The sequence below is a fragment of the Lithobates pipiens genome, unplaced genomic scaffold (assembly GCF_037356315.1).
Source record: "Lithobates pipiens isolate NorthernLeopardFrog02 unplaced genomic scaffold, aLitPip1_a1.2 Scaffold_13, whole genome shotgun sequence".
Lineage (NCBI taxonomy): Eukaryota > Metazoa > Chordata > Amphibia > Anura > Ranidae > Lithobates > Lithobates pipiens.
The window spans coordinates 103,872,593-103,894,260 of NW_027507718.1; the positions used below are offsets into that span (position 1 = coordinate 103,872,593).

General features: G+C 39.6%; 1 protein-coding gene across 1 annotated transcript; it reads right to left on the reverse strand.

Moving 5' to 3' along the window:
• LOC143974210 (THAP domain-containing protein 2-like) lies at positions 1 to 21,604 on the reverse strand. The gene is made up of 4 exons (XM_077475365.1): positions 21,455 to 21,604; positions 16,684 to 16,773; positions 9,064 to 9,259; positions 1 to 8,544 (listed from the first exon to the last, which is right to left on the reverse strand). Exons 2-4 carry the CDS (start codon positions 16,749 to 16,751, stop codon positions 8,254 to 8,256), a joined length of 555 nt encoding a protein of 184 aa, XP_077331491.1. The 5' UTR covers positions 16,752 to 16,773; positions 21,455 to 21,604; the 3' UTR covers positions 1 to 8,253.
• Between the last annotated feature and the right edge of the window lie 64 nt (positions 21,605 to 21,668).

A 21,668-nucleotide genomic window follows, 5' to 3' on the forward strand; every position in this document is an offset into this window, starting at 1 on the left:
TATTTGAAGAGTGTTTTTTATTGATTAAACATCAGAGATTGATAATGAGAGAGAAATAACTGAACACGATCCAGTTTGTGTTGATTTACCATCTGGTCAATGCAACATACATGGGCTATGATGTATTTTCCTTTTGACCCAATCTTAACTTTTCTTATGGTAAAATAAAGCATAAAACCCCTGAAGTGCGAACATGTAAAATGCAAGTGTAAAATGTACAAATAAATATCTTACTAGGCAAAAATCACAGTTCTGATTATTCTTACTTGCACTATAGCATTGTCCAATAAACATTTTTTAAATATTACAGACAGAGAAATGAAAATTCAACTCTATAATACAATGTGATATTTCAAATGTCATGAGTTTACAGGTATTTCTATACAACATGGCACAAATAGTATACAGAGTCTATGCAGATATACAGTCAAAAAATAAATTAAATTAGCTGTTGGGCAAGCTTCCAAAATTTTCATTAGAAATCTAACTTTCTGTGTCACTAGCAGGGAAGTATCCTCACTGATATGTTGGTTAGCTCCACTGCATGCCTATGAAAAGACCCATCTTGGCATTACTTTGAGCAGTCATCTTCTTCTTGCTGGCAATACTAAATAATACAACAGAGCAAACTACTTAGGGGAAAGGATGACATTGATACGACGAGTGAGGGATCTGACAATGTCACAGTGATGGTTGGGAGGGACCATAAACTATGGGATTTATAGTTTTAAATTAACTTTAAAGTGAAAATAAGTTAGGCAGTACTCATCCTTGCAAGGTTCCTCCCCACCACGGACATCTTTTCCCAGTCTTGTGGGTTCACTGTCTTTGGTGATCTTTATTGGCTGGCTCAGAATGACTAAACTTCCGATGCATGCTCACTGGAGTTAATTCATCCTGGTATCAAGGCATACACCATACACAAGATAGTTCTAAAGACGTTTCCTAGCAGGCAGGTAAGAAGCATTTATTGCAGAAGAGACAAAAGGCTCCCAATTTGCAGAGCTAACATGCCAACAAAAGGTAAAATGTATTTTCAAGTGGCAGTTATTTTCTGTTTAGTTCAGTGAGATTTGCAACTTACAGTCAAATGGCTAAAATGAAGATACACGTCCTTGTAAAGTTTTGCAAAATTTGCCTATAGTATGTTTCTTATGTAATTAAAAGCCATCCTGCTAGCATGCTAGCAATTTTTTACCAAGTTAGTTTAGGCCCAAATACAGATAAAAACTTTTTTAGGCAGCCACAGTTTTTTCAGAAAAAAAGTTTACAATATAAAATTAAGAACCCCTGGCGCTAGACACTTATAACGGTTTCCAGGAGCCCTTCAGGACAGCGCTTAAGAGAGCGTAGCTCCACCCATAATTTACAGGAAACACTACAGCTCATTTCTTTAAAAGGTGGTTCCTTTCCGACAGGTCTTACATTTTGTAGAATATCTCTGGCTATGCTAAATAAATAATGAATGGCATAGAAAAAGAATTAATAGGGTGGGAGGTAGTTACAGTCCATATAGACTCATGGAAACAAAGTTACCAGTAAGCCTAATTTAGATTTTTCTAAATTGTCTTTCAGAACAGCACCTGATAGGATAACAGAGAACTTATCAATTGGGGGAGGGGCGACTGCATGAAGGACCTTACTGCCAAAAGACTGCTCCCTGACCGATTAATTGTCCAGTCGGTAAAGGTTGTAAGGCTTGTCCATGTAGCTGCTCATATTTGCTCTGGACTCTCTGTCCAGGTGGTTGCCAAAGCTTGTCTAGTGCATGGATGCACAACCTGTGGCCCTCCAGCTGTTGCGAAATCAATATGCCTCTGCCTTTAGGAGCAATGCTTGTAACTGTCTTGCAATGCCTAATGGGACTTGTAGTTCCCCAACAGCTGGAGGGCCACAGGATTAGCACCCATGCTCCAGTGGATTAGAAAGAGATCCTCAGAGGAGAATCCAAATTCATGACCACATATGCTTGTTATAGCTATATTTAGTAATCTGGCTTTAAATGTCTTTAATGCAGTATGACCTACTTGATACCTGCAAACAGGACAAATAAGATGTCTGACCGTCGAAACTTCTCAGTTACGTCAAGGTAATGCAGCATACATATTTTACATCATTTGTGATAAAATTCCTCTTTACTGCAAATCGCATTATGACAAAATGTACCAAGGTCCTCAGTGCTATGGTAAACAGTAAGGCAAAAAAAAAATAAAGTTAAATCTGGAAAGATAGACAAAAAAAGATTCCATGATGGACAAAGCTTGCAGCTCAGAAGACGCTGGTTAAAGGCTAAAAAACGTCTAAGAGGTCCTATATTGGAAATCTGCTCAAAGACCCTGTCCTAGCTCTGGCTAATGTTCTATAGCAATGGTCTCCAAACTGTGGCCTGGAGGCTGAAAGTGGCCCCTTTCTTGCCTTTATAAGGCCCTTGGGGCACTATTCCTCCCACTGATGTGAGACATTTTTCTGCCAACTGTTATCAACTATGGGGCACTATTCCTCTCAATGATACTAACGATGGAGAACGAATACCAAATGTGGCAATATTTACTCCCACCGATGCCAGGAAAATTTCCACTCCTGCTAACCAGTGTCCGGCCCTCCTAGAGCTTGAAGGATATGTAACTGCCCCTTTGTTTAGAAAGCTTGGAGACCCCTGCTCTATAGAATGTAAAAATACACTCAGAGCCTCCACTGGCATCTAAAGAATGTTGATGGCCAATCCCTTATTAGCACCATTCTGTACAAATTACAAAAAATACTGTGACCTCTGATCTGCATTTATTTGTGCTTTTTTACACCAATAGGTCAAAATTGTCCACACGTTGGCAGATTTACCTCCAGTTACTTTCTTGCGACTTGATAAAGTGGACAAAAGAAGTCCGAAAGTCTTTTTCCTTTTTAATAAACTGCTGCCCAAAAAGAGGGCTGTAGACACTGTCTTGCAATATATTGCCTTAGGGGAAAATATGCTAACCTAAATTACAGCCATTTACTCCCATCCCACAGCTCAAGTAAAAGTTGATGGTATCTTTTGAGACTATTTTTGGATCGCTAATGGCACACACCGAAGATGTCCATTTACTCCCAAGCTGACCTTTCCAACCTTTAAGATAGCTCTTCACACAGCGGAGGGAAAGGCACAGCACAGCTGGATTTCACTTGAATGGGCTAAGACAGAAATCACTGAGGTGTCATCCATCCTTTTATGTGAGAAGTCTGTGGGAAATGTAGCATTTTCCTAGTTAACAAGCAGATCAGCCCATGGCAAACTTCATTTTCCTGAGAACATGGCAAATACTTCTTATTTCAAGAACCATTTGGATTCTAGTACAGGGTGCCTGCGTAGGAAATTGGCCACAAGCTTGAGAGCTTCCTTTGGGTTTATTGCTGTCAAGGATGCCAAATTAATCTCTGGCTAATTTAGAATCTCCTCTGACAGACACAGGAGAACTCTGCTCCTGGTGATTCGCTGTTTGGTGATGTATGTCTGTCTGTCTGACAATACTTGCACGTGCTGATCCTGACCATCCTGTTGAAATGAGACTGGAGTTAGACCAATCTCCTTCAACTCCCTCCAACTGTAGTATTGTGTCATGTCTGTCCCATGAACATACTCCCTTGCCTTCTTTTGTCCCCCTTCCCAGATGTGTAGACTATTTTGCTGTAGAGGGAGCAGGTGAAATCTTGCCCACTGTACTGCCGAGATTGGGGCAGTCAAAAGACATTGCTGACTTCAACAAGCTCAAAGACAGATCCCAATTGCACTGAAGAAACTGCATAGCTAACAATAGCTTTGCAACCTTCAAACCTGGAAGAACATTTTTTTGCTGAATGGAGTCAGTGGTGTAGTTCAGAAACTGTACTACCTGAGAGGAAGAGAGATTAACTTTTGAATATTTAGGAGCCAGGCTAGATTTTCCAGATGTCCTCAAGCCAGCTGTAGGTCCACTGTCAGTAGTTTTTTAGAAGTGGCAAAAATAGCATATTGTCCAGAGACAGAATCATTGACATGCTTTTCAATCATAGTTGGACCAAGGCTCTGCCATCACCTTGGCAAATATCTTTGTCACAGAAGGGAAGCTGGATGGAAAAGCTGAACTGAAGGTGGGAGATCCACTTCCCCATGCTTGCCATAAAACTAAGATGCTTCTGAGAATCCTGAGTAATTGGTATGTGCATATATACATCCCTAAAATCTATGGAGGCTACTAAACTATTTGGTGTAGGAATATTCACAACTGAGAAAATATGTCCATATCCATGAGGAATTGTTTTTTACATTTTTGTGCAATTTTGAATGGACTTGTTCAGAGAATTCAGATTTAGAATCAGACAATTTTTTTCAGAGGCTTCTTTACAAGGAAAACATGGGGGAGTAAAACCGTTTAATCATCCACAAATGGTACTGGAAAAAAACACCCTTTGTTGCATCAGTATTTCTAGGAGGGATATCATAGCCAAAGATTTTTCCAGAGTCTTTGGAAGCTGCATTAGAAGGGCCTCCTTGAAAACGGGGGACCTATAAACCTGCCTGCAATCCCATGTGATGAGCCCCTGGATAAAGGAATTAGGGGGCACTGGAGATGGGGGGGGGTTTACCTATTGTGGAAAAGAGGCATCCAAAATTTCCCCCACTGGTGGAAAACTGTGTTTGGGTCTTTGAGGGCTGTTCAATTTTACAAAACAGCACCCCCAATTTCCCTTATATATTTAGACCTATGCCAAGGTTATTTATAACATAACTTGGAAACAGGTCCAAACAACCCAAAAGAGGGGTGGGCGCTCTCTCGAAGTACTTAAGGGAAAGGAATTTTATGGCAAGTACAAAAAAAAAGTCTATTTTCTCTTACGTTCATTAAAAGATCAGTCAGAACCAGTGGGACTTCAACAAGCAGTACCCAACAAAAAGGGGCAGGCAATACACCAACAAGAAACTAAAAATATGGGAAGCCCTCACCCACAAAGATAAACGAAACTACACTGCTGTCCATAAAACTTTGGGACTGAGTTAGCATTGGCTAATGCACCCACCTCCACCTTATAAAAACCATACTAAAAAAAGGTAAAAACAGAGAACCAGCTCACCGCCTTCACCGAAAGGCTGAAGAAGTGCTGAATGACCTACTAGAATGAATGGTTAAAGGAAAGGTGGTTCTTTATACCCTGAGATATTTTGTCAAATCTATCAAGAGATGGTAGCAAGAGAAGTAACAAATCGCTTACAAGGACCATCAACTACAACAAACAAGGAACAGAAGGATGCAGTAGCCTGAAGGTAAACCATTACACCCCTGACAACATCTAAGGTGTGCAAAAAGAAAAGCAAAAACCAACTCAGGTAGAAAGATATGATAAGGTCTCAAAATGACCTTGTCCCTTTGCAAAATCAAAAAGGGGGGATCCACAGGACAAACTAGCTAACTCAGAAATGCGTGTGACCGAAGTTATGGCCACCAAAAAAAAAAAATTCAATATTCTTTAAAAGGAGGTCTTTGTAAGACCGAAAGAACCAAGTTAAGGTCCTAAAAAAGAGGCAAGGTCTATTTAGGAGGAACAACATGGGTAACTCCCTGTATAAAAGTATCACCCTTAATAATTGAGAGTTAATAATTGACCCACACCTTGATGCAGAAATGAAAGAATCCTACTCATTAATAAAGCCAAAATAGGAAAGCCCAAGTGCGATGGTAGATAGTACAAAGAGTAGATTAAAGAGTCTGCAGCATGGTCCCTGTCTTTCAGTACCTGGGAATTCTACAGCCATGGCATATAAGCCAGTGACTGAGAAGTAGGAAGGAAGACTGGGGTTTGATACAGGAGATCTAGATTATCTAAAAGGTTCAAAAGGTTTGTCTACTAGCAAGTGAACCAAATCTGCATAACCAGCCCTTCACGGCCAATCTACAGCCCCAAGAATGACCAGAATTCCTGCCAACTCAATCTTGCAAAGGCACCTGGATGGAAGACATACGAGGAGGATATGCGTAGATCATATTGAATCTGTCTCATGGCACAATGAAGGTGTACGTCACTACAGTCTGGGGATCCCCTGGTCTTAAGATGCACTTGCTCAATTTAATGTTGAGTTGAGAGGCTAGTAGAGGTGACAAATCGTACACACAGAAGAGTCCTGTGAGGAAGGGTCAGATAGATCAGGACACCCATACCGCTTTTTTAGTGTCAGCTGTGTCACCTGAAAGGAGACCTTCAAGCTCCAACACAAATAATATTGGCACTAACAGACCCTATGACCAGAGAGGGGTAGTTGTCCAGACAGCCACATACTGTAAGTGTGGAAGTGGTACTGGGAGGAAAGGCTGCTGTCCAAAAGAAAATCCCGGTCAACATAAAAAAAAAAAAAAAAAAAAAAAAGGGAAGAGCACTAGGCTCAATGGCTCCATCACTCATTTAAAAGTGGTGGGCTACCAGAAGGCTCACACACACTTAGGGTAGACTAAGAGGGTAAACTGTGCAGTCAAGATAGTTAAAATTAGTTAAAACAAAATAAAAGCAAAGAAGAAATGTGGGGCCAAGAACTAAGGTGTGCCACTGTCCAAGGGACAACAGTGCTTGCTCAGCGAGTCTTGATCCATGTTAGCTGGACTGGTGAGACTGAGAGGATCATATTCCAACTTGTCTACCAGCCAGCTGCTTGATAGGAGAAATAGTCTCCTAAATAACTATACTCCAAAAGCTAAAGAAAGCTATTCCTTACTCCTCAACACTAGTTGAAAAACTGATAATCTCCTACAGAGGTGTCCTCCTTGCTGCCTGTTTGGTTGTTTTGCACCTAGCGTACTTCTCCTGGAAAGGGGCATCTTCAATCAGCACGGTGGGGAGATTTACTAAACCCGGTACACTCATAATCTAGTGCATCTATGGTAGCCAATCAACTTCTATCTTCAGCTTGTTCAATTAAGCTTTGGCAGTAACACCTGGAAACTGGTTCCAATGCAGAGCTGCACCAGATTTTGGACACTTTCATTTTAGTAAATAACCCCTGTGTCTCTCAATGAATGCACGAGAAAATAAAAGGGTAAGAAGAGCAACACTACTGCAACCACCTGAGAAAATGTAGCTTCCCACAGTTCTTATGCAGAGCTTCTGCCATGATGGAGGAAACACTAAAACTGATGATTTATGGGGAGGAACCTCTTCTTAAAGAATTGAGCTGCAGTATTTCCTGTAAATTGTGGAAGGATTTTCCTATAAATAAGTGCTGCCCTGACAGACGGTTTGTGAAAATATAAATAAAAGGCATGTGGAATATAAAAAAAAAAAAAAAAAAAAAAAAAGGAAATTTTATACTAAAATAATATAATTACAGATATTAACCACATACATTTCCCAGAATACATTTTTTTTTTTTTTTTTTTTACTATAGAGGGCCTTGGGAATGCATCAGGGAGAAACTATGGGATTTACTAAAAGTATGGGCGCTGCCATTGTCAAGGAAATCAGACAGATGCTGTCCTGGCAACTTCCTGACCTCCTACACTTTCAGTGTGTGACCTCAGGTAGTTGAAAGGCAGCAACTATGAGATTTTAGGCGACTTTTGTCCCCTTGCCACTCCAGTTAAAATGTCAAGCTCAGACAACATAAACAAAGCTACATAAAAAGGTAGAAATATAATCCAACAAAGTTCTAAAAGTCAAGCAGGAATACTTGTGTAAGCTAATTTGAGAAAGCTTCTCTTAACACAATAGCAACTTTTATCTTTCAAAGTCTCTCTCCTGAACTGTATAAAACAAATTAGTTGTAAAACTTCTCTTGCAGAGATCCCCATGTTAATTTTTGTATGCTATGGGATATGCAAAGCCACCCATACACAAGCTGAAGCCCCACATTTGACAGGTCAGGCCACTGCTATAGAGGGCCTGACCTGTTTGCAGTTTGGACTGTCAGCAAATGAAAAGTGTTGGGTGTCGCAATGTGCCCATGTATGGGCAGGTTTATTTTGTTAAGCATATGGAAACACTGGAATGTAGGTCTTTCAGTTAGTTACCATGTGGATGCTTGGGTGGGGCCACGCTAAGCCCATCTATGTCAATGCAATAACACTCACTTACTGTAGTTATACACTGAAATTATTTTACTTATTTTCCATTTTAGAACTTCATAAATCTCACACTTACACAAATAAGGCTTCTAAGTATAAAACTCTGTATGTACATTGTCTGACTATAGAATACATATGGATAAAGCCGTATCAAAGCACTTTTATAAAGTCACTTTAAGTCCACTATCCCTTACACAGGATCATCAGAAAGATCAAGAGACTGAACCTTGAATTTTAGTCTCCTGAACTTTTGTTGGGTGATCTTCAGTCTCCTTTTTACATTGTGAAGGGTGCTTAAGGCTTCATCAAGCCGTTTTTTCAGAGCTTTTGGGCTGTCCATAATGCAATAGTCGTGTTCCAGAGTAACCCGTTTTTCAACTACGTTTTGAATAGGCATCTGTTCTGGGAGTAATGGAGGTGGGAAAGAAAACTGCTCATCGCCATACTCAAGCATTGGAGTTGAGTTCTGTAATTTTCTGTCCTAAAAGGGATAAGCACATAAACATTAAAATGTATGTACACCAACAGTGAACATCTCCTATTTGAACCCTTTTGGTTTGTTAAATAATTGAAAGCTTTTCGCTATATTTGTTTAGGAAGTGAAGAAATTACCCACTGGTCTCCCAGTAGCCTAGTTACTTCCTGTGCTCTTTCAAATGGGGGTTCTGTAGTCCTAACACAATTCCTGTCCTAGGATGACAATACTGCGCTATTATGGTTAAAAGAATAAGGAAAGAACCCTGAAAAAATAAACCAAAAATACAAGCACCACATCTAAGAACTGGTAAGCTGTATTATATCAGTTTTCCCTTTGTTTAGATACACTTTACATTAGCATTACCAGTTTACATTAGCATTACCAGTTATGAGAGCATTCTGAAGCTGTGGACATTGTTTTCATCCAAAATATTTATAACCTTTCCTTATATAATTGTCTTTTTCTAGCAGAAGTGTAATACATTTTACATATTTATTAAGAACATGCAAGTACAGTAATTACCTTTCTTGATTTCCCAGGAAAAGAAAAGACTGTTGGCACGGCATCTACCCTCAGTCGAATTGTCTGGCCAGTTCGATCAAAACAGTACTCTTCAAAGTGATCTGAGCACAGCACTGCCTTGGAGGAAGGTTTAAATGTATTGCGCCTCATGTTCATAACCCATTTTTTCAGAATCTCTGGTCGTCCATGTGGAAATCTGCAAAGATAGCCATCTTTTAAAATCAGTGTCTTCATTTTCATGTCACTGATAGCAGAACTATCGAATAAGATTTTATCTTCGAGATTCATAATGGTACATATAACATATTAGAGGTAGATTTAGATGTTGGGCTTTTGTAAGTGTCAGCCTAGACAGACCATGACCTAGAGTTGCTGTATTAGATTTAACCGATTTCTGACTGGCTCACGCAGATATACTGCAGCAGAAGGGCACGTACAGGCAGATTAACGTACCTGTACGTTGCCTTTTAAGAGGCGGTTTGCGGGCATACCCACGGTTGTCTCACGGTAAGGAAGAATGGGGAGATGCTAATATAAACAAGCATCTCTCCGTTCTGCCTAATGACACTGTCACTGATCAGCGCGCCCTGTAAATCGGAAGCAGAGATCAGTGACACGTCACACACAGCCCCTCCCCCCCACAGTTAGAATCACTCCCCAGGACACACTTAACCTCTACAGCGCCACCTAGCGGTTAACTCCTTCACTGCCAGTGACATTTTTACAGTAATCAATGCAATTTTTTAGCATTGATCACTGTATTAATGCCAATGGTCCCAAAAATGTGTCAAAATTGTCCGATGTGTCCGCCATAATAAAAATCGCGGATCGCCACCATTACTAGTAAAAAAAAATATAATATATATATATATATATATATATAGCGCCATCAAACTTTCCCCTATTTTGTAGACGCTATAACGTTTGCACAAACCAATCAAAACGCTTATTATTAGTTTTATTGCCTTAAAATTCTGGACTTTGAACAGATGTAGAGAAAAGAAGACTGCAGATAAACAGGTAAAAGTGATATAGGAAGATTTGTTTAATCTCTGCAAATCACCTGAGGCCAGTCACTTCACTGGGTATATGTAAGAATTTACAACCACTTTAAATCCTGAAGGGATTTCCAGTAGTGATCCAAGACACACCATTTTCAAGAGTAAATAACACTTGGACATCAGTTTGTTTATACTTTGTAGTTACAACCAATGCTTCTTCACACGTTTAACATGCATTTGATAATAAGTGTTTATTGCAGAAAGCACAGTTAAGCTCTGCCAAGTCCCTTCTTTGCCACACTGCATGGTCCTTCTAAATGGCACGTACAGGCCATCCTCCAAAACTTGGGTCCTATGAGATTTATCATCAGACAAAAGAACTGCCAGTCAGTAATAATAAAACACAAAAAATGATTGTACTACCATGGTGACAGCTGTAAAATTTTGGATTTCTCACAAAATTCTGTCCAAGTGACAGATCACCAGGACAAACAGGGAATGTTGCTGGCAGGGACAAAGACGGTAATAAAAACTGATGGGGTTTTAACACTTCACTCAAAAAATAAAACATTTGGCTACAGATTTATTTTGATTGTCTTCCATCAAAGTACAGTGCATCCAGGAAAGTATTCACAGAGCTTCACTTTTTTCACATTTTGTTATGTTACTGCCTTATTCTAAAACTGATTAAATTCATTAAAATTTTCCCTTAAAATTCTACAATACCCCAAAATGACAACGTGAAAGAAGTTTGTTTGAAATCTTTGCAAATTTATAAAAAAAGAAAAAAAAATATCACACGAACAAGCATTTACAGCCTTTGCTCAATACTTTGTTGATGCACCTTTGGCACCAATTACAGCCTCCAGTCTTTTTGAGTATGATGCTACAAGCTTGGCACACCTATTTTTGGAACATTGCTCCCATTCTTCTTTGCAGAACCTCTCAAGATCCATCAGGTTGGATGGGGAGTGTCGATGCACAGCCAATTTCAGATCTCTCTAGAGATGTTCAATGGTGTTCAGGTTTGGGCTCTGGCTGGGCCACTCAAGGACATTCACAGGAGTTGTCCCGTAGCCACGCCTTTGTTATTTTGGCTGTGTGCTTAGGGTCCTTGTCCTGTTGGAAGATAAACCTTCACCCCAGTCTGAGGTCCAGAGTGCTCTGAAGCAGGTTTTCATCAAGGGTGTCTCTGTACATTGCTGCATCTTTCCCTCAATCCTGACTAGTCTCCCAGTTCCTGCTGCTGAAAAACATCCCCACAGAATGATGTTGCCATAAACATGCTTCACTGTAGGGATGGTATTTGCTAGCTGATGAGCAGTGCCCGGTTTCTTTCAGACATGACACTTGTTATTCAGACCTAAGAGTTCAATCTTTGTTTCATCAGACCATAGAATTTTGTTTCTCCTGGTCCGAGAGTCCTTCAGGTGCCTTTTGGCAAACTCCAGGCGGGCTGTCATGTGTCTATTACTGAGGAATGGCTTCCATCTGGCCACTCTACCATACAGGCCTGATTGGTGGACTATATGGTAACCGGGGCAATTGGCGCTACCTACAAATAAAACTCCTTACATGTATGTATGTAAATATATAATCCCGAATATATCATGTATTCATCCTAAAGAATATACGGTATATATAATAAAAAGGGGTATAACCCAAAAAATCCTGCTATTCTGCAATTTTTAATTTGCAAGCTACTCAGATGTCCCAAAAAACAGCAAAATTCCTACTGTAGATTAATTCCTGAGATTGACAAATAGTTCCAGTAAACAAAGGGAAAGGAAAGAACCAAAAACCAAACAACAACAAACAAAAAAACCAAAAGATTTGTATCTGTATCGCTAAAAAGCAATATTCCCTAAAATCGCATTATCGCCAAAATATGGTTAAATAAGCAAATTCCCAGTAGGAGGCGTGTGTAAATGTGCTAGTGAAAATATAATCCCAAATATACAAACTATAAGTGCAAAACGCTAATATAGACATATATATAAAAAATTATTGCCTAAAATCGCATTATCGCCAAGATATGCAAAATCCCAGTAGGAGGTGTATATAAATGTGCTTAATGAAATTAAAATTCAAACCCTAAATATACAACCTATGAATGCAAAATGCTAATATAAGCATATATATGAAATAACAAAATATTAATAGTATATAAAAATTATATCAAAATTATATCAAAAAAGTGCGAGTGAAAAAACAAAAAACAAAAATATAAAAAACAAAAAAGCAAAAAATCAATTAACCCCCAAATTAAATAAACAATCCATAATAACCAAAAGTGCAAAAATAGTGTCCAATTTTCCAAAAAAATCTTCAATGGTGCAATTACAGAAAGTTCAAATGTGACTATAGTGCTTCCTGTGCAATCTTCAACGTGACTTCTGTGTTCCCCCACAAGGTACCCCACTCACCAGAAGAATACACCCCTGCAGGGGTAATTCGCCTTGAAATCAAAGTCTGCCGATATCCAGCTCTTCATTCGCATCCAGAGAGAGTTTTCTCAATCCCTGCTGATGTCCAGCTCCTCAATCGCAACCAAGGGGAGATTTCATATATCCTCATAAGAAAAAAATTGTAGCCTCCATAGTGTGATTTGTATAAAAAATCAATTTATTGCCACAAAAATATAAACCAATAAAAACATAAAAAATGATAAAAAAACGAAAAAAACAAATCTCATATATTGAGACAAAATGTGGAACCACAGTCCATAAAAAAAATCACTCAGCCTCCATATATAAATAAATGGTAACGTTCCAGGAAAACAGATAGAAAATCCTAGAACAAAGCTGAGAGAAAGATAATAACCATACGCTAATGGCACTTTATCCCAAAAAACACAAAGGACTAAGAATACAAAAACCACTTAAAAACAATGTCCCAGGATATAACCTGTTGTATATGGTCACTCCAGTGTTTTGCGGCGGAAGACGGAAGGCCGCTGAAGACGTCAATGACGAAACGCGTTCGGAGTTACGCTTATTACGTCAGTTCCGTTCGTTGGATTGCAGTTGGAGTGCAAGCCGTAGCTGCGTATCCACCGAGCGGCTTCCACGTTCGGATTAATTTTCGCGCTAGAAGGGCTCTATCCCTGGGGGACTTACAAACACTGGAGTGACCATATACAACAGGTTATATCCTGGGACATTGTTTTTAAGTGGTTTTTGTATTCTTAGTCCTTTGTGTTTTTTGGGATAAAGTGCCATTAGCGTATAGTTATTATCTTTCTCTCAGCTTTGTTCTAGGATCTTCTATCTGTTTTCCTGGAACGTTACCATTTATTTATATATGGAGGCTGAGTGATTTTTTTATGGACTGTGGTTCCACATTTTGTCTCAATATATGAGATTAGTTTTTTTCGTTTTTATCATTTTTTATGTTTTTATTGGTTTATATTTTTGTGGCAATAAATTGATTTTTTATACAAATCACACTATGGAGGCTACAATTTTTTTCTTATGAGGATATATGAAATCTCCCCTTGGTTGCGATTGAGGAGCTGGACATCAGCAGGGATTGAGAAAACTCTCTCTGGATGCGAATGAAGAGCTGGATATCGGCAGACTTTGATTTCAAGGCGAATTACCCCTGCAGGGGTGTATTCTTCTGGTGAGTGGGGTACCTTGTGGGGGAACACAGAAGTCACGTTGAAGATTGCACAGGAAGCACTATAGTCACATTTGAACTTTCTGTAATTGCACCATTGAAGATTTTTTTGGAAAATTGGACACTATTTTTGCACTTTTGGTTATTATGGATTGTTTATTTAATTTGGGGGTTAATTGATTTTTTGCTTTTTTGTTTTTTATATTTTTGTTTTTTGTTTTTTCACTCGCACTTTTTTGATATAATTTTGATATAATTTTTATATACTATTAATATTTTGTTATTTCATATATATGCTTATATTAGCATTTTGCATTCATAGGTTGTATATTTAGGGTTTGAATTTTAATTTCATTAAGCACATTTATATACACCTCCTACTGGGATTTTGCATATCTTGGCGATAATGCGATTTTAGGCAATAATTTTTTATATATATGTCTATATTAGCGTTTTGCACTTATAGTTTGTATATTTGGGATTATATTTTCACTAGCACATTTACACACGCCTCCTACTGGGAATTTGCTTATTTAACCATATTTTGGCGATAATGCGATTTTAGGGAATATTGCTTTTTAGCGATACAGATACAAATCTTTTGGTTTTTTTGTTTGTTGTTGTTTGGTTTTTGGTTCTTTCCTTTCCCTTTGTTTACTGGAACTATTTGTCAATCTCAGGAATTAATCTACAGTAGGAATTTTGCTGTTTTTTGGGACATCTGAGTAGCTTGCAAATTAAAAATCGCAGAATAGCAGCATTTTTTGGGTTATACCCCTTTTTATTATATATATATTCTTTAGGATGAATACATGATATATTCGGGATTATATATTTACATACATACATGTAAGGAGTTTTATTTGTAGGTAGCGCCAATTGCCCCGGTTACCATATTGTTCTATTTTTTGGAGGAAACACCTATTGGAGTTTCTTTCCTTGTGGGTGGCAGCAACCTAATGATATAACTAGTATTTGGCTGTAGCCACTGTTATTGCTATCCTTTCTTACTTCCCACCGTTGTTGAGCGCGGTTTTCCTTAATTTTATACTGATTGGTGGACTGCTGAAGAGATGGTTGTTCTACTGGAAGGTTCTCCTCTCTCAACAGAGAAATGCTAGAACTCTGTCAGAGTGACCATCAGGTTTTTGGTCACAACCCTAAGGCCCTTCTCTCCTGATCGCTCAGTCTGACTGGGTGGCCCACTCTAGGAAGAGTCCTGGTGGTTCCAATCTCCTTCCATTTACAGATGATGGAGGGCACTGTGCTCATTGGGATCTCTAACGCTGCAGAAATTTTTCTGTGCCTCGATACAATCCTGTCTTGGACGTCTACGGATTCCTTTGACATCATGACTATGGGACCTTATATAGACAGGTGTGTGCCTTTCCAAGTCATGTCCAATCCACTGAATTTACCACAGGTGGACAAGTTGTATAAACATTGCAAGGATGATCAGGGGAAACAGGATGCATCTGGGCTCAATTTTGAATGTCATGCCAAAGGCTATGAATACTTATGCACGTGATTTATTTTTATTTTTAATCAATTTGCAAAGATTTCACACAAACTTTTTACACTTTGTCATTATGGGGCATTGTTTGTAGGATTTTGAGGAAAATAATGAATTTAATCCCATTTTAGAATAAGGCTGTAACACAGGGGTAGGCAAACTTAAAGGTGTGTGAGGGGTTAGCTCGGCAGCGGGTGTGTGTGACCCCCTGGATGGGTTCACAACACAAAATCAGGCACAGCAGACAGCGTTGTAGGTGCAAAAAAACAAAAGATGCGGTTTATTTATGCTACATGCAGTGGTACATATAACAGCCAAACAAAAATAAAACATGAAAATAAATTCTGGTCAGCTTGACCTCTAACTACACACTTAGATTCCCTGTCTAACAACTGAGTGCAGCCTTGTGCTGCACCAATCCCTGTCTCTGTTGTAGAGGTTTGCCACACAAGCGTTAACTCACCGCACAGAACAGATATCACACTCCCCAGTCTATACAACACAAAACTGGTTCCAGGATGGAGCATCTCCCTAAGCATGCTGTTTTTTTTTGTAGAGGTCTTAATGAGCCCACTTACTTCAGCTGGGCTCATTAACTCTTCCCCTCTAATTGTAAAAGTCTGCATAAAGCCTGAATCTAGGGCACACATATTTCCCATTCTGGATACAACCAGGTGACTTTACCTGCGTACTGCCACAGGTGGATATCTACCTGAAAAACACAGGAGAAGTCAAAGCTCACCAGCCATAGTGTTGCCCAGTGTTGCTGCCTCACACCTGATTCAAACCTCTAAATTTCCCTACTACCAGGTCACAATCATGGGTTTTGATCAGGTGGTGGGGAGGCACCATATCGCCTTCTCACCACCTGTCAACGCACACTCAGTTCACTTTTCAGAGGAGCAGCAGTGGCTGCTGCACTTATGAATGAGCCCTGAGTGCTTGTTTACACGTAAAGTTGGGGGGGGGGGGGGTGGTAAAACATCCCTATACTTTTATGCCCAGTGTATTGCTGCACACTGTCCTGAAGATCTCTTCTTGCTGCTGGCACCATTCTGGAGACCGCTAGCCGGGATAAGAGGTGGAGTGCAGTTGCTATCACTTTGCATGGGACAGGAACCAGCACTACAGAGGAGGCATCCACTTATGCGGCTCGTGTTCCCTACTACAGCTCCAACTTTACAAGTAGTCCCTCTGCATTGCACTCCATTTTATGCTCTGGAATGGCAGATCAGCAAGCCCAGACTTGCGATCTGCGGGTTGCTAACCCCCACTCTAACATAACAAAATGTGGAAAAAGTGAAGAGCTTTGATTACTTTCCGTATGGACTGTATGTGGCCATAAGAGTAAGAACATCAGACTACGAATTTAGCTACAGTTACTTTTAGTCCCTATGGAGTGTCTAGCACACTTTTTTTTCCCCAACACAATCTAGGCAAATCCCATAAACAACTACATGCACTTTGAAATTCTCTCATTCTTACCGGTGAAAAGACTTTCCACATCCACGTGTTTGTCGGCTTGTGCAGTTAATGGCAGCACATGCGGGCATTGTTAGATGCCATACAAAAACCCTGAAATGGTATTTAGAAATAAAAAAATATTATCAGATGTATGCAACACAGATCTGCATCTAGAAAATAACTGCACGGAAAAAGATCAATGCCATGCTCTAGCAAAGAAAACAACTCAGTCCACAGGATAAAATGGAAGCCATTAGGAAAATAAAGAGACTAATCTGAAGACTAAAAATGGTATCAGATAATTTAAAACAACAGTCTTTATTTCACACAACAGTGGAACCCTGACAAAACAATGTAAAAAGGAAAACCATCTTTCTCAAACTCTCAGTGGAAAGAAATCTACAATCATATTTTCTTTTACTGTACCCAGATATAGGTATACTTAATACCTTGTGAAGTAAATACTATAAATCCTTTTCAACATTCTACTTGGGTTTTACGCAAAACTAAAAAACTGAGAAAAAGTTTCTCTTTGCATAAAATAGTTGAACCACTTACCACCATGCACAAGGGTTATGGCTGCAGCCGTCAGCCATATTTTCAGCCGGAAATTCCCTATCCGATAAAAGTGATCTGAGTGGCTGGTTAGCCGCTGGGTCACTTTTACAAACAAAGAGTCGGGTCACCCCTTCCTCCCTCCGACCACTCATCGGTGACCATACATTGTTTTCCGGGAACACTGGGGAGTCCAGGATTCGATCAGGCAGTTGCGGCCAACCATTATTTATTTTAACTTTTTTTTAGTCTCATGCTTTCAAGTGTAAGGCCTGGTTCACACTGGAGTGTTTTGACATGTTAAATTGCATGTCAAATTGGCAGCAATTGCCGTCAATGGCACCGTCCTAATTGGTGAGACGTTGCATCTGCGGCGCTGCACCGATTTCAAAAAGTCGTTTTTGTACTACTTTTTACGATTTCAAGCTGCTATTTACATTGACATCTGAGCAGAAACCTCCACAGATGTCTCTGAAATCATGGCCAAAATCGGGACTGACATGCGGGAGTGAAATCGTGCGAGTTCAACTGAACTCGCATGGCTTCATTCCCGCAGCTCAGTATGAACCTGGGCTAAAGGAGAGATCTTCTAGACCAGGGGTCTCAAACTGGTGGTCCTCCAGCTGTTGCGAAACTACAAGCACCATTATGCCTCTGCCTGTGGGAGTCATGCTTGTAGCCGTCAGCCTTTCAATGCCTCATGGGACTTGTAGTTTTGCAACAGCTGGAGGGCCGCCAGTTTGAGACCCCTGTTCTGGACCCCAAATGTCTCCATAAAGAGGACCTTTCATGCTTTACTGCTATCACAAGTGATGTTTACATTTCTTGTGATAGCAATGAAAGTAAAACAAAAAAAAAAAAACATTTAAAAAAAAGGGACAGTGTAAAAATATTTAAAAAAAAAAAAAAAAAAAATAATAAAAACATGTTTTTTTCAAGCACCCCCATCCCCCTGTGCTCATGCACAGAGGCAAACGCATACCTAGATTGCGCACGCATATGTTATTCGTGTTCACACCACACATAACATATTTTTATAGAGAGAGAGCGCAATAATACTAGCTCTAGACCTCCTCTGTAACTTTAAATTGGTAACCTGTAAAAATAAATCATAAAAATTATAAATCATCGCCTATGGAGATTATTATGTATCATAGTTTGCCCAGGTGAAGACACGTGACGTGTTGCAACACGTAGGGAGTGGCCGGAGTCAGACGTACACCAGGAGGAAACGTGAGAGGGCGCTGAGAACGCCGTAGACGCATCGTTTTTCTGTTTTTCCTGTTTTAATTGCAACATTGAAAGAGTCCACTCATAAGGCATTTAATAAATATACCTGAGCCTTTTTAAACTTAGTGCACTAGTGGAGGCATTTTCTCCCTCTTCCTTTGCCTGTATATGCTGTGGTGATACCAGAGGGATCCAGGATATATTTGTGGAGGATTTTAAAAAGGGAGAAATATCTATGGCGCTACCTGCAGTATATATCAACCTAATAGGACCCTGATAGAAGAATGTGGATAATACCTATTATTTGTTGATGCGAAAAAATACATAATTATAAGAGGAGAGTCCTGTGAGACCATAGTCTAGGAGAGAATTTATGGAATTCTATAAGGACAATACTATTCATCAATTCTATCAACAACACCAAGTCACATATTTGGAATTCCCTTCAAATATATTATTTTGATTTGGAGGACTTTTTTTTTTTTATGCACTTTTTATAGACTATGAATCCATCACATCTAAATATTTGGACTATTTCAGAACTTGATTTTTTATTGTTATTTTTTTCTTCAATATTTGCTTTTAAATTTATTTTTTCTCCACTTTTTGATGGAGACACTTTTATGATATATTTTTATATCATTGTTTGCATTGTCACTTTATTTACTGGTACTTCATCCATTTTATGCATTGTGACACTTTCATCACTTTAATATCATTGCACAAGATATTGTTGCACCATTATTTTTATCACCTTTATTTATCAGAGGATTATATTTCATGTTTTTAGGTGATTGTTCTTACATTGCGCAAGATCACTTTTTGCTTTCATTATCATAGTTTGTCGCCATGCCACGGGTGTACGCAATTGTAAAGCATGATGTTGGGTATCTATTTACTTGGCGTAACATCATCTTTTATATTTTACCAAAAGTTGAGTTACATATTGTTTTTCATTCCTTGCATTAAAATTCATTAAAGTGTACTTTGCCCCCCCCCCCCCCCCCCAAAAAAAACACCATTCTCTCCATGGCTTGTGATGGAAAATAAATAAATAAATGAGAAATAGATTTTATATATATCAGGACGTTAAAAAAAATGTCCTGTAATTTTTTTTGGAAGAAAGTTACTTAGAACCTGCAAACAAAATATATTTTATACACACACACACACACATATATATAATAATGTTTGCAGGTTCTAAGTAACTTTCTTTTAAAACAAAAATACAGATTTTTACATGTAAACAAAAAGTGTCAGAATAGGCCTGGTCTTCAGGTGGTTAAAGGAAAAGCTTAGCGTGCCATATTTTAATTTGTATTGAAGTATTACCATAAAGTAATCCTTATGTGACTTTCGCATTTACATATTTGTTCTTCAACATCATTATTGTATTCAAGATAGAGTTTTGTACACTTGCCACTAGCCAGAACAAACATTAACGTTACAACAACTCTGCCTACCTTCAATTCCAGAAAGCCTAAAATCCTGCTCCCCCCCACTGCAAGGGTTGACTGCCCGTTTATTACTAGAGGACTTTTACTTACCTGATGCTTCACTCCTGCAGGCTCCTTCTGCATGGCTTACTGGATCCTGCACCCTTATCCCCCCTTTTCTGACCCTTAGGCATAAATAAGGAGTTGACCCTTGCAGTACAGATGCAGCCCCTTGGCAAGGGAGGATTTTAGGTTTCCTGGAGTAAAGCCCCATACACACTATCAGATTTTCTGCTGATTTTTGTCTTCAGATTTACCAAAACCATATAATATGAGGTCAAACCTTAGGAGTTTCAATGTGTCTGCAATCAGGCAGGCCCTTGCACTTTGGTAAATCTGAAGACAAAAATCAGCAGAAAATCTGAATGTGTGTATGGGGCTTTAGACTTTAAAGTGTATCTCACTCTAAAGCTTTTTTTTTATGTTTAGATGGGATAGGTAAGGGTTAGCCCCCTTGTGATTGAAAAAGAGTTAAAAATAAATTTAAAAAATATAGGAAAATAAATAAAACAATTTAAGAGACCCCCTTCCTCATACGCTTTACCAGGCAGTATACTCATTAGAGGTGTGGGGGAGTAAATTACAGTAGGACTGCTTTCACACTGGGGCGGGGCGTTGATGGTAAAACGCCACTAGTTTGAGCGGCACTATTCGGCCGCTTTTAACCCCTGCTAGCGGCTGAATAAAGGGTTAAATGCGCCCATGTAGTGCCACTGCTGAAGTGCTTTGCAGGTGCTTTGGCAGCGGTGCCCATTCATTCTAATATATACACCGCTCCTTCACCGCCCCAAAGATGCTGCTTGCAGGACATTTTTTAACGTCCTGCCAGCACCCTTAAGTGTTGTGCGTCACCCGGCACACCCCCGAGTGTTGTGCGTCACCCGGCACACCCCCGAGTGTTGTGCGTCACCCGGCACACCCCCGAGTGTTGTGCGTCACCCGACACCCCCCCCCCCCCCCAAGTGTTGTGCGTTACCCAACACACCCGGAAGTTTCAGGGCGTCATACAACAGGCAGATAGTTGTGGCCCTTGTAGCTCTTCAAGACCATGAAGATTTTACTTTTCGCTTATCAAAATGATAACTGCTGAACATATCCTTAAACAAGTGCTACTGATTTATTTATTTATTTTTTTTATGTAAAATTGCAGCAAATTAGTAACTTTAAAAATGGTGGCTGTCTAAAGTTTGGTTTCCACAGACAACACCATGTTCCCTTCCCACACCAAGCTATTCCAAATGAAGGATTTATACAGCAGATTCCAGGCTGCCATCCTTCCTTCGCAGTAACCTTAGCTTGGACATGTAGTAGCATTGCTCTGATTTGTGCAGGATGACGGATCACTTTACACACAGACCAGTACACATCAACCCAAATGACCCCCGCACATATATCACTATGGTTACGGTGCTGACACCGCTATGTGGACCCTGGACCCACACACATTTATGTAGAAAATTATTTTTGACGATATTTACATTTTTCCCATACGGCGTGCAATACATCCCTACCTTTATTCCGAAATTGTGTCACACGGCACTGTACAGTCCCTAAAACTGGGGGGACCCCTCAGCAGGGTCAGGGTGTACCAAAATGGCGCCCGAGCCCGATTACAACTGTGCAAGTGAAACAACGGCAACAGCCTCATCACGTCGCACTGCCGCTACAGCCAATCAGCTTTTAGTAAACCTTCTACGTCAACTGAGCGACATTTTTTTTCTTCAC

What these genes read in the sequence shown, in the direction of transcription:
- LOC143974210 (XM_077475365.1), bottom strand. Translation starts at nt 16,751, where the DNA reads ATGCCCGCATGTGCTGCCATTAACTGCACAAGCCGACAAACACGTGGA. An exon ending in TGTGGAAAGTCTTTTCACCG is followed by an intron (nt 9,260 to 16,683) that starts GTAAGAATGAGA and finishes CTATCTTTGCAG; the next exon opens with ATTTCCACATGGACGACCAG. An exon ending in TTCCTGGGAAATCAAGAAAG is followed by an intron (nt 8,545 to 9,063) that starts GTAATTACTGTA and finishes TATCCCTTTTAG; the next exon opens with GACAGAAAATTACAGAACTC.